Source organism: Ranitomeya variabilis, chromosome 3 (assembly GCF_051348905.1).
Source record: "Ranitomeya variabilis isolate aRanVar5 chromosome 3, aRanVar5.hap1, whole genome shotgun sequence".
Taxonomy (NCBI): Eukaryota; Metazoa; Chordata; class Amphibia; order Anura; family Dendrobatidae; genus Ranitomeya; species Ranitomeya variabilis.
In genome coordinates, this window is record NC_135234.1 from 207,917,063 (window position 1) to 207,930,147 (window position 13,085).

The 13,085-nt window shown below is 43.7% G+C and overlaps 1 protein-coding gene across 2 annotated transcripts in view; it reads right to left on the minus strand.

Annotated features, from left to right (window-relative positions):
• Window positions 1–13,085, minus strand: part of PIK3C2B (phosphatidylinositol-4-phosphate 3-kinase catalytic subunit type 2 beta) — a 146,719-nt gene that overhangs the window by 77,562 nt on the left and 56,072 nt on the right. For both annotated transcript variants that reach the window (XM_077295051.1, XM_077295052.1), the window contains 6 exons: window positions 12,828–12,928; window positions 10,321–10,475; window positions 8,416–8,536; window positions 4,244–4,355; window positions 2,096–2,175; window positions 1,788–1,851 (listed from right to left, as the gene is read on the minus strand). In XM_077295051.1, the coding sequence (XP_077151166.1) occupies window positions 1,788–1,851; window positions 2,096–2,175; window positions 4,244–4,355; window positions 8,416–8,536; window positions 10,321–10,475; window positions 12,828–12,928 (633 nt within the window). The remainder of the gene's footprint in view (window positions 1–1,787; window positions 1,852–2,095; window positions 2,176–4,243; window positions 4,356–8,415; window positions 8,537–10,320; window positions 10,476–12,827; window positions 12,929–13,085) is intronic.

A 13,085-nucleotide genomic window follows, 5' to 3' on the forward strand; every position in this document is an offset into this window, starting at 1 on the left:
TCTGCACCATTGGGGATTTCTTTTTTTTTTTTTTTAATTTAAAAACATATATTTGGGGCTACAAATCAATTTTACAATTGGGATTTATAAAATTGCAGCATTTCCCTTTCATAGTCTTTGTGTTTCAGTTTTATTTGCTGGCTACAGAATGAATGAAAACATTTTGACAGTCTTAAGGTACCGTCACACTAAACGATATCGCTAGCGATCCGTGACGTTGCAGCGTCCTGGATAGCGTTGTGTTTGACACGCAGCAGCGATCAGGATCCTGCTGTGATATCGCTGGTCGTTGATTAAAGTTCAGAACTTTATTTGGTCGTCAGATCGCCGTGTATCGTTGTGTTTGACAGCAAAAGCAACGATACCAGCGATGTTTTACAATGGTAACCAGGGTAAATATCGGGTTACTAAGCGCAGGGCCGCGCTTAGTAACCCGATGTTTACCCTGGTTACCAGTGTAAAATGTAAAAAAACAAACAGTACATACTCACCTTCGCGTCCCCCGCCGTCCGCTTCCTGCACTGACTGAGCGCCGGCCGTAAAGTGAAAGCACAGCACAGCGGTGACGTCACCGCTCTGCTGTTAGGGCCGGCACTCAGTCAGTGCAGGAAGCGGACGCCGGGGGACGCGAAGGTGAGTATGTACTGTTTGTTTTTTTACATTTTACACTGGTAACCAGGGTAAACATCGGGTTACTAAGCGCGGCCCTGCGCTTAGCAACCCGATGTTTACCCTGGTTACCCAGGGACCTCGGCATCGTTGGTCGCTGGAGAGTGGTCTGTGTGACAGCTCTCCAGCGACGCTGCAGCGATCGGGATCGTTGTCTGTATCGCTGCAGCATCGCTTAGTGTGACGGTACCTTAACTGGAGCGTTTGAAACTCTTATCTGTCTTTTCTGACCTGCTCTCAGCTGATTTATGACCTCAGACCACATCGAAATTGCATGTACAGGAAAACAAAGAGGCAGTAAAAGCCGAACGGTGCAACATTTATCATAAAACCCAATGCAAAAATCATTTCTAGCCCAAATACATGAATTTAAATTAAAAAAAATTGTCCCCAAAAATGGACAACCCCTTTAACATTGCAGTGATATTTTATTTTTAGATATTTTATTGAATTATTAAGTGCAAACTTATTCTTCAGGGTAATAGAGATTGTCCTCACATCGGACACTGCTTCCATTGGGGATCCCACACTAAGTTCCACATAAACCTATCAGTACGTTTTTAGTGAAACTGTCCCGGATGACTAGGGAAAAAGGTTGTAAAACATCCGCTGACCGAAAATCGAAGGCAATGTACTGTATATAATATAATTACAGCACTGGTACTCTGATGTGTCGGGGCCGGTATCCCCGACAAACAAGTAGAGATTAATCCAGTAGGGGTAATCCACCATCAAAAAAATACCTAGAAGTACTTGTATGTCCAAAACGTGTAAGCTTTCTACTTTGGATACCCCTTTTTTCTTTTTAATGCACAAACCTATTTTTAATGGCTTGATATAAACTGACTTTTATATATTTTTTGGTGCGGATTACTCCTACTTGGTTCTTCACAGAGGACTAGGGGAGCAGGGTTGAGAGAAGCCACCTGGGACGTGCCTCAGACTAGACTGACCGGTCTCTCCCTATTTCTTTCATTCCAAATATCTTCAATGAACATCTAGACATATAACAGGATTATTAGGGACTTGGAATGATCTGTCTCTATGTACAGTACCTCAGAAATCTTACAAAATAGTAAGGATGAAGATGTGTTACTAGAAAGTGAAGACGTACAAACCTCGGATGCAACAAATTCATCCACCTCATTTTGGAATGTGTCAAAGAGCAGAGACAGAGCCTGTCTGAGAAGGAAAAAACATATTAGCTGCATAGACAGATCCTGTGATGGAAACCTGGAACTTCTCACACCAAAGGAAACAATAAGCAGAGCCCTACGGTAAGACTACACACCAGTCACCACCGATTTATAAGCCTAGGATGAAATTAATCATAAATATAAATCATATTTCATATATGCCTAAAAATGATTGAAAACATCTATCTGGTTCTTGTAGAAGGGGCACTGCAATGCCTTATATCTCATACCTGGTGATGGTCTGTTTGACAGGTCTCTCCTGAAGGTGAATATGAAGGTTAAGAGTAGATGGACTCTGGACATCACTGGCCTGGAGGAGGAGAATGGTTATTGCGTACACGAGTTTCAATTAACGCCTGATTGCTGCACCCATATTAATTTAAAAAAAAAAAAAAAAAAATTTGATTTATGCAGCTTAGATATAAAAAAAACAACCGTTATACTGTTCACACGTGTCCGAGATTCATTTACAAACACATCATATAAACGACCATGGAATTCTGGAGGTCGCCAAAGCTAACGATTCAGTAAACTAAATCTTTTGACAGGAGGAATTCTAAGTCATTAATACAGTCATATGTGCCAACAATCATGGACGTACAGAAATCTGGGAATTCGGAACACTAATGACAGAAACAACCACTGACACTGAACCATCAGCCTCACCAACACCCATCCCTCACAACAGGCATAGGGGAAGCACCCAAAGTCCAAATAACCAAACTTAAAGAGTACCCGTCGTTTTAGATTTTATTTCAAAAAAGAATAGTCACAAGAAAATAAGCAACCATGTAATATATATTTTCAGCAACATGTGCATCTTTCTCCTCTGGACTGACCTTCCACTCTGAATTCATGGGTAAAATCTGCAGTAAGTGAATCTATATTTTCCCATTACGATAATAGATGACAGTTGGTGCCTTTAAAATTCTATGGAGAAGGGAGGAGCTAGAGAGACACAGACGGGTTGCAAGTTCCCCTGAAATAACAGTTACAGTTCTCCATAGAATTTTATGAGCACTAACTGTCATGTCCTATCTCAGCAGTGGGAAAATCTGTATTCACTGAAGACACATTTTACCCATGAATGGAGAATTTTGAAAATCAAAGATCAGTCTGAGAAGAGGCAGAAGCGTATTTCTCTAATATATTACAAAGTTTCTGATTTTCACGATTACTAGTGATTTATGACAGTTGCTCTTTAATAGCAATATTTCCCACTAATACATGTAAATGCAAAATCTGTCACCTCCAACCATCTGCCCCGTACTTTTTCAAAGTTGTAGGAGCATTTGATGTTATATAAGATCTTGTACATTGGAGTCATGCAGAAACAGCTCCACCACCAAGAAGGGGAGCACTTTAGGGCATGACCCAACCAAATATAAAAATGACTCTCAGCCCTGCACAGCAAGCACAAGTCACATGAAGATGGGCTTTTCACATTTAGAACACGTTGCCTATATCGGAAGCTCAAATGTAAGCATGAGCGACAAACACTCAAAGTGATTTGCTTCTGTCCAATATGGCCATTTAGAGTCCGGCAGAACAATATGGCACCATCTCTTTTACGTTTTGAGCTCTGGTGTATAAGAAGAACATAGATGAACTTGAGCTGGTACACAGAAGAGCGACAGGTTATTTAGGGAATGGGTGGATGGCAATACCAAGATAGGTTATTAGAAAAATTAAGGTTTAAGGGGGATCTAATTACAATGTACGAATATATGAGGGGACAGCACAGACATCTTTCTAATGATCTTGTTACATCTAGGCATGTGACGGTGACAAGAGAGGCTCCTCTACAGCCAAGGAAAGAAGGTTTAATCATAATCACAGATGCGGATTCTTTACTGTAAGAGCAGTGAGACTATGGAACGCTCTGCCATAAGATGTTGTAAATTGTAATGAGTGATTCACTACTAAATCTCAAGGAGGGTCTGGATGCCTTTTTTGAAAAACATAACAGGTTATGGGTAATAGATTCTGCTATGGTGCTTTGACCCAGGAAACTAGTCTCACTGGCGTTTGTGGAGTCAGGAAGACATTTTTCCCCTAATATGGAGCCATTAGTGTCCGTCTCATAGGGTTTTTGCCTTTCTCTGGGACTTAAGTCTACCTTCAAATTTAAATACTATGACACTTGCTTTTAACAAAGTTGAAAGAGTGTTTTTATCTGGCACATACTGATAAGACATGCCATAAATGCCCCACATGCGAGTTCCACCCACACTGCAACCACCACTTTAATTGGAAATGTGTTCCAATGTAAAAGCTCAGTGGGCAATCTGCGTGTTGTAAATGGGTGTTAACTGATACAGGGATTAGAATGTTTTATATATATAAAAAAAAAAATTGTTTAAATCCATCAGCTTTACCGTTCTTGCAAGATCTCCCCGCACAGTCACTTTCTTCATCAGCTGAAGCTTGACATCAGTGTCGAACTTTCTACATTGCTGGATGTATTCATGACTTCCTAGGGGTTGTTCCCTGTAAGTGAAACCCAGAAAATATCACTTATCCTACAAAAAGAACAGAGCTCCTGATCACAAAGATAGAAAACCTAAACAAAGCTGGTTAGTTTTACAACAGATGTCCAATTCTCTTTTGCTAGAAGGGTCCCCAACCAAAAACTGATCCCAAATAATCTGCTTCATGAACTTACAGGAGTTGTCCAGGTTTGGCAAGAAAGTCTGCAGTAACTCATTTTACAATGTCTGAAGCGGGCGATCATTTGACAGCAATTGCATTCTCCCAGTCACATTCCAACTAGACATGACCAGCTTCGCTCAATACAAGTGATAGAGGGAGGCTGTGCACATCTAGTCGGAATGTGGCCAGAAGTATGCATATTATATACTTGCGGTCAAATGGTAATCGGCAGCTCCAGACAACAGGGAATTCTTAGAGCACGTGCTGTGAGGATTCCCAAGTCTGCAGCCACACACAGTGACTGCAGACTTTTGCACTAAAATTAGCGGGATGTCCATGAAACACAATGCTCTTTTGGCAACTCTTCACTTGAGTATGCAGTTCTGAAAGTGCATTACTCACTATCCAGAATTTCTTAATCTTAATTCTGAAATGGGATTCTTAAAGTGAATCTGAATACAGCCCTGCTAGGAGAACAGGGTCATACGTGTGTTCCCTGACCTTCTCCTGTATTGTTATATTTCAGGATCAATATTTAAGACCAGATACTTCTTCTATCTTTTATTTGAACTACAAACATCTAATTATCTGAACAGGAAAGAAAAATAATATAAAAGAAGGAGTCCGAGCTGCTCATTTATGGAGGCAGTTCCTGGTATCTTTTATCTAAACAGACTTTATGGTTGGTAGGACAGCATCCCTGTTAGAGCAATGACAAACGCATGGCTATAATAATGCCAGTTCAGCAAAAACATTAAATACCAGATACCCGGAAAGAAAAACAACAAGAAAAAGTGATTACTTGATTTTTTTCTTTTTGAGTGATTTTTTTTATCAAAACTTTTAATTGTCAGACTTGTATAAAATTCAGCTAAAGTGGTTCTCTGATTTGACAATAATTTGCTTTAAAAGTGTCCTGTCACTGGACTCTCAGTGAGCTGTTGTAATCTATGTGGAAACCCGGCAGTAAGTGTTCCATCTCCCCACAGCTCCCCCACAGGGTAGATTAGGAATTACAAAGGGCTCATTTAAATCTAGACAGCTACTCTAGAGCAAGACAAGTCTTTCTAGCAGCTATATACTCTGGTCAGTCAATGAATATAGTGGACATAATCACCATTTCTGAAAGCCACATATACTTGTGTGCAATTAAACAAGTACTAAGGGGTGGCACCAGTTTAGGATGTATTCTAATATGGTGCATAGGGCGACACTATTATCTCCCATAATTAGTGAGACAGTAAGTACAGAATGAAGAAGACACCCTTTTATGCGTTTAATAAAAATTCAATGTAGCCAGACAGGAAGCTGAACATGAGAGAATAAACCTATATCACAGTACGATCTACAGTGGAAGTTTATCTAGTGCAGAAACTGGGCAGGGTACCAGCAACAGTTCCCTTAATCGCAGCACCTTCTGCATCCTGAGACGACCAGCCATGACAATATAAGGGTGGTGTCACTTTTACACATATTCAAAAGCCGAAATAGGTTCAAATATAGACCAATACGTACCAAATATAGCAATCTGCTACACACACACAGTTACTTTATGACCTTTACTCTTCTCTGAAGTAATGGTCTTCCAAGGGATTGAATCAAGTTTGGAAAATGGTTTAAAATGAAAGAAAAGTATTTTTCGCTTTATGAGATGCACCTGATTATAAGACCCACCCTCAAATTTGGTGAAGAAAAAGAGAAAGAAATAATTTTTTATGTTAAATGGGGGTCTGTCTTATAATGCCAGTGTCCGTCTTACAAATCCTATGTCCCTCATCCTGGTATCTATATAACCCCCATCCTTGTGCTAGCACATGCCCTCCTGTGCTGCTGTCAGGCACATGCCCCTCTGGTCACTATATGCCCCCCTGTGCTGCTGGCAGACACATGCCCCCCTGGTCACTATATGCCCCCCTGTGCTGCTGGCAGACACATGCCCCCTCTGGGTCACTATATGTCCTCTTGTGCTGCTGGCAGGGACATGCCCCTCTGTACTGCTGGCAGGCACATGCCCCCCTGGGTCACTATATGCCCCCCTGTGCTGGCAGGCACATGCCCCCCTAGTCACAATATGTCCCCTTGTGCTGCTGGCAGGGACATTCCCCCCCGTGCTGCTGGCAGACACATGCTTCCCCCCCGTGCTGCTGGCAGACACATGCTTCCCCCCCTGTGCTGCTGGCAGACACATGCTTCCCCCCCTGTGCTGCTGTCAGACACATGCTTCCCCCCTTCCTGTGCTGCTGGCAGACACATGCTTCCCCCCCCCCCCCCGTGCTGCTGGCGGACACATGCTTCCCCCTCCCCGTGCTGCTGGCAGACACATGCTTCCCCCCCTGTGCTGCTGGCAGACACATGCCACCCCCCCCCCCCCGTGCTGCTGGCAGACGCATGCTCCCCCCCCCCCCGTGCTGCTGGGAGACGCACGCTTCCCCCCCTGTGCTGCTGGCAGGCAAACCCCCCCCCCCCCGTGCTGCTGGCAGGCACATGATAAAATAACAAACACTTAACTCACCTTCCGATGATGGCTCCGTGCTCACCGCCCCTCGGTTGTGCTTCCTGTTTCCCAGGCATCGGATCATGTGACCTGGGCATAGTCATGTCATCACTGTGCTGTGCCGATCACATGATCGGATGTCAGGACAGACACAGGAAGCGCAACCGAGGAGCTGTGAGCACTGGAGCCATCATCAGGTGAGCTAAGTGTTTGTTATTTTATCATGTGCCTGCCAGCAGCACAGGGGGCGTATAGTGACCGGGGGCCATATCCATGAGGGGAGGGGGGGAGATGCAGGCAAATGTAATTTTCTCTGCTCCCCTGTGAATCAACTCAGCACAGGTTCAGCACCGAGGTGATGGACAGCGGGTGCAGTGAATATTACATGAGGCTAATGAGCGGGAGCACAGGACCTCCTGCTCTCTCTGCAGCCCACAGCCAGCCCACCCCAGCCCCCTGACACCACTCTAGAGCCGCCTCCCTCCTCTACAGCACAGCACACAGATTCGGATTATAAGACGCATCCCCCACTTTCCCCCAAAATTTGGGGGGACAAAAGTGCGCCTTATAATCCGAACAATACGAGCTTACAGCTCGTGGAATAGATTACTAGCCACCCTGCAACCTCAGAGTGGCCAGTCAACTAGGCAAGGAGCGATTGGCACTTGCAGACTCTATGCTTTAAAGGGGATCTGTCAGTCAGCAGGTTTTTGCTCTGTAATCTGAGGACAGCATAATGTACAGGCGGAGACACAGATTTCAGAGATGTGTCCCTCAATAGGCTGTGTGCTGTTTCCATATAATAAAGGTTTTATCACCAGGACATTATCAGTGCCAGGACTGGTGCTCACGTGAGAAGTGGTCAGACCACACCCCCTCCTCTGATAAGCAGCTCACTGTCAATAGACATTTTACACAGAAAGCTGTGGTGTAATCAGGGTTAGCTTTCTGAGCCCTAATGCATCTAAAAGCTCTAATTGTGTCACCCAGTAAATTAAGTGACACATTGCTGGAATCAGGGTCTCTTTTTCTACATTATGCTGCTCCTGATCAGATACGGTAGCTAAAAGCTGGTGGCAGCTTCCCTTTAAAGCCTGCAAGCACCACTCTCAAGCGTACCGGGTCTCAGCCCCCCTGCGCTTCTCCCATACTGCAAAAGCAAAGCTGCCTGTGCTAACAGCATGGAAAAACGAACAGTTGGGACCAGCAGTATGGCATGGCACTCTGCCGAATTGTCAATTTTCAGGAGCGCAACCTCCTTCTAAAGACAGAAGATTGGAACTCTCCTTTAAGTCTATTAAATAAGGGAACCCGCGTTACCCTTTGCGTTTGCAAGAACAAGCTTAAAAAATCATATACTGTAGAATTATATACAGATTCTGCACCCCAGCATTATTGACTTACTTCTGCAGGAACTCCTCCAGACCACAGAGTTTGAGCACAAAGTCAGATACACCGAGCTCCTCCAGGTCATCAGTGGTGTAGCAGAGAGTCTGGTAAATGAGGAGATCTACAGTAGAGGAACCTGTGAGAAGAAAAGGTTTCATGAAAGGAGTATTCCCAAATAATAGAGGGATAGCATCTCAGTATTGGAACTTTGGGATTCACACCAGTTCTGAGACTGAAGAGTAGTAACTCTGATGTAACCCCTTTTAAGTTTTCTCTGCGCAGCAATAATTATTGACCAGCCCATATAAAGAGAATATTATTATTTATTATTATAGCGCCATTTATTCCATGGCGATTTACATGTGAGGAGGGGTATACATAATAAAAACAAGTACAATAATCTTAAACAATACAGGTCACAACTGGTACAGGAGGAGAGGACCCTGCCCGCGAAGGCTCACAATCTACAAGCATATCAGGCATATTCGATTCATTCAAGTTCTGACAGACAATCAACACTGACAGTGGCTTTCTCCTAAGACAACCCTTGCTTAATAAATGCAGTGCCCCACAGAAAGTAAAAGCAATGAATACTCCTCTCCTGCAGGGGCACCATTCCAGCTAGGTCAGCACTGCTGTTCCTGGTGTGTGATGTGACATGACCACTGCAGCCAATTAGCGGACACCGATTGGCTGCAACTCGCCATTACTCCATCAGAGCGGACGTTCCGAAATAGTAAAGGTGCAACTGGTCAGCATCTGCAGATTGTGGTGCCATGTCACCACTGCAGCCAATGTCACAGCACCCACTGGGAACAGGACACATTGGTTTTATGTTCCACCAGTTTTAATACATTGCCCTTTTGTCTTCAAGTATTCATGAGAAGAATACCATTAAAGGGGTTGAAAGCCATTAAAGGAGCTGTCCTATTCACAGGATCGATCAGTATTTCCCAAACTCCAGTCCTCACGGACCCCACGGGTCATGTTTTCAGGATTTCCATAGTGTTGCACAGGTGAGACAATTCCTGATGCCTTGATGATACTTCCACTACTTGCGCAATACTAAGGAAATCCTGAAAACATGACCTGTGGGGTCCATGAGGACTGGAGTTTGGGAAACACTGGGATAGATGATAACTTGCTGACCGGTCCGTGTCCCATCGCTGGTACCTGTATTGATCGGCAGATCAAGGGAATTTTATCCTTAATGCAAGATGGAGTAGCAGGTCATATGCCCGACCGCTGCTTTATTCGTTCCCTATGGGATTGGTGGAAAATCCAAGAGTATGATTCACATGAGCACTGCTGGGACGAAAGTTCCCGTTCTGCCGATCAGTGTGGACACCCACCGATCAATAAGTTATCACCTATCTTTCAGATAGGTGATCACTTGTTAAGCCCGGACAGCCCCTTTAACTGACAATGAAATTCAAGTACTACCCATCAACACAACATAGCGAGGGACCTAAAAGGCCCCAAAGATATTTTGATAAATAGGTTCAAAATCCTGTGGCAATTAACTCCTTAGGATGGTATGTCTTTATTAAAGATGGACACGTTCTCTAACAATCTGAAAAATCCCGCAGCCATCGCTAGATATCTTTAGGCCTTTACAGTAGAAGGACTTATCATTGAGAACGATGGAAGCTGCATCCATCTGTCTGTAGTTAGTTATTGGCAGCTGCAGATAGGCAGGATTTTATCATTTAACTATATGGCTGTGCAAAGGTAACTGGGGGATTTGGAGCTCTGAATAGACAGATTAGGAGGTAATTAGCATAACAGTACCAGTGATCCTTTATAGATCGAAAAAGTAAATAAAACATCTCGATTGACAGGATTGAGTGTCTTTTGCCAATCATGGCTCTGCAATTATTCTATTACGCTTTTTGGACAAATGAGTAAAGACCAACTCACAATCACAGGTGAAAGTCAGGGGATCTCTCACGTTATCAATGATCACAGTGATTTTCACGCTCACTCCAGGACCCAGGTGCTCAGGACTGAGGTTGACAGGACTCCACACAATACCTGTATCTATCTGATCTGCCATAGACTGACCAGAGCGCAGGCTAAAGGGGAAAAGAGAAAGCTGAGATATAGGTTACTAAACTCAACATAGCTCAAGAGAAGATTAGAACCTTGTGCAAGAGGATCGGTCATTACATACAATGCAAACTACATTACTACTACATTATTAAACTGACGTGAACCTGATGAGGATGGTGTACTTACTTTGAAAATCTGTCAGAATGGCTGTATCTTAACATTCCGCCTTCTGATATTAAAATAAGAACTATTTCTGGGCGTCCCAGTGCAGATCAAATTCAAGAGGTTGTCCATTCCTTAGGATAGATCATTAATGTCTGATCAGTAGGGGTCCGACACCTGGCACCTCCGCCGATCAGCTGTCATTGGTGTCAGCCGCCGGCCAGAAGTGCTCACTTGCGAAGCTGCTCCATCTTCTGATAGTGGCTGCCGCCGGGCACTACACTCCCTTCTCCCATTGATTTGAATGGGAGGCAGATGTGTAGTTCTCCTACCTCGGCCACAACCAGAAGATGGAGCAGCTCCGCGAGTGAGCACTTCTGGGTGGCGACACCGATAACACCTGATCGGCAGGGGTGCCTGGTGTCGGATCCTGACCAATCAGACAATGATGACCTACTCTAAGGATAGGTCATCAGTGCTAAAGTAGTGGACAACCTCTTTAAATTGTGGCCTCCAATAATCAGGGACCAAGTGGTAATACTATTATCCAACAACATCCGATGGCATATTTTAGCATTATGTAATCACTTGCTTTGGTGGAAATTCTAATTTAAGTGTAAACTTATTTAACCATTTCCTCATCTTTTTTTACAATCTACTGTACATACTTTTCTAAAGTCTTCCATACACATTATAGTCGTCCAAACTCACTGATCATCTGATGTCTCCTCCGACAGATGATTTCAGGGGGAAAGAAGGATCAGGCAGTTTTACTTCCCTGACTCTTTTGCTGTAAGGGAAAAAAGCCACTGCCAGAGGTGTTTAGCAGCAGCTTTTTTTCCTTTCATAATGTCAAAACATGAACGTTTGGCCAAGCATTTGTGTCTGAGGAGAAGCAGCTCTTGACCAATCAAGCATTCAGCTGACATCCATCTCTTTTGTATAGGTACCTTAAAGGGAATCTGTCAGCAGGATTTCTCCCCCCAAAACTATTTATATGCCTCTAGTTTCAGTTTTAGAACAAAAGACTGCGGCTCTGAAAATCAAACATACCTGATCTTTCTTTACCCCTATATCTGCCTTTATAAGAGACTCAGACAATCCAACGCACATGAAATAGTGGGCCTGTCCAGCTGAAATTGGCAGGCTTTGGCACCCTTTGGCTATTCTGTATTCTTCTCTAAATGTTCTCATCTCTCTATTCAGTTGCAGCGGCGAGAGTGGTCACAGACGCTGCAGTTATACTTCAAATAATCTTGTTAAAGGGAATTTGTGAGCCCAAACTGATAGCATAAACTAAACACATAGCCTTGTAGGTGACGTAGCCCATATTAAAATTGCACCAGTACTGTAGTCAATTGAAATATACTAATTAGCGTCCTTGGTGCACCCTTGTAAGTGTACAATTATTCCCACTAGTTTTGCATATTCTCACCTCCCCCAGTGGTCATAGATCTGGAGGGGCCACTGTCTGCTAAGAAAGCTCAGGCAAGCCATCACTGTCAATAATCAGTGAGGGACATGCAAAACCAGTGAGTGGAACAGTGCACTGAGACTTTTGGCCACATGGTCAGTTAAGGCCTTTAAGGTAGACACTAGATAGCACTAAACCAATGATTGAAGGTTTGGCGAATGCAGCCCCTGCAGTCAATCAGTGTAACATGAGAATGTTAATGGGATAAGAAGGATCAGGCTGACAAAGTCAATTGGCTATAAGGACTGTGCTTGTTAAATTTCATCTAACGAACTTTCGTCATGATTAAAATCCTTTATTTTTATCAACTCTGGTGTAATGTATATGGGCATCTTTACAAGCTGGCTAAGAAAAAAGTCAGTTATGGTCAGTTGCTTGGAAGCAAACTTAAATGTGACAACCAATATGGCAGCATTTGTAGGTGGTCTGCTTCTGGAGAGACCCTAATTACTACCTAACATGAAGTGACCGTGGTCCTCTGCTTACCGCTTTGTCTCTTTGCAACAGCCTCTCCTGTGAGCACCCAGTTGGCATCTCAGTGCCAGCACACCTCAGATCACAACTTGTGGCACATCTCTTTTATCATAAAGATAGGTTTAGGGAAAGGACAAATTACATCAACTAAGTCATTCAATATAAATAGAATACTGGTTGTGGAATGCCATATATACATTCGGAAGCCTGTCATGGACGTCACGCTCTACTGATGCGACTTCAGTCATTAATAAAGGTTACTCACACATCCAGCATGTGACAAAACGCTGCCGTCTCCTCATCCCTTTGCTCTGACATCTCAAACAGTTCGCAGCCGTTGTGCTGGGGGTAGGTCTGCATCGTGTCCTGTGCAAGAAACAGTGACATTAATAAGACATTCCAGGTCTTCCTCTTCCGTCCATGCAACTATCCTGACAAGTATATACTTCTAGCTCCTGTGCTTCCTCATTGGGGACTGTATATCATTGACCATAAATACCACTGATAAGCAGCAGGGCAAGGA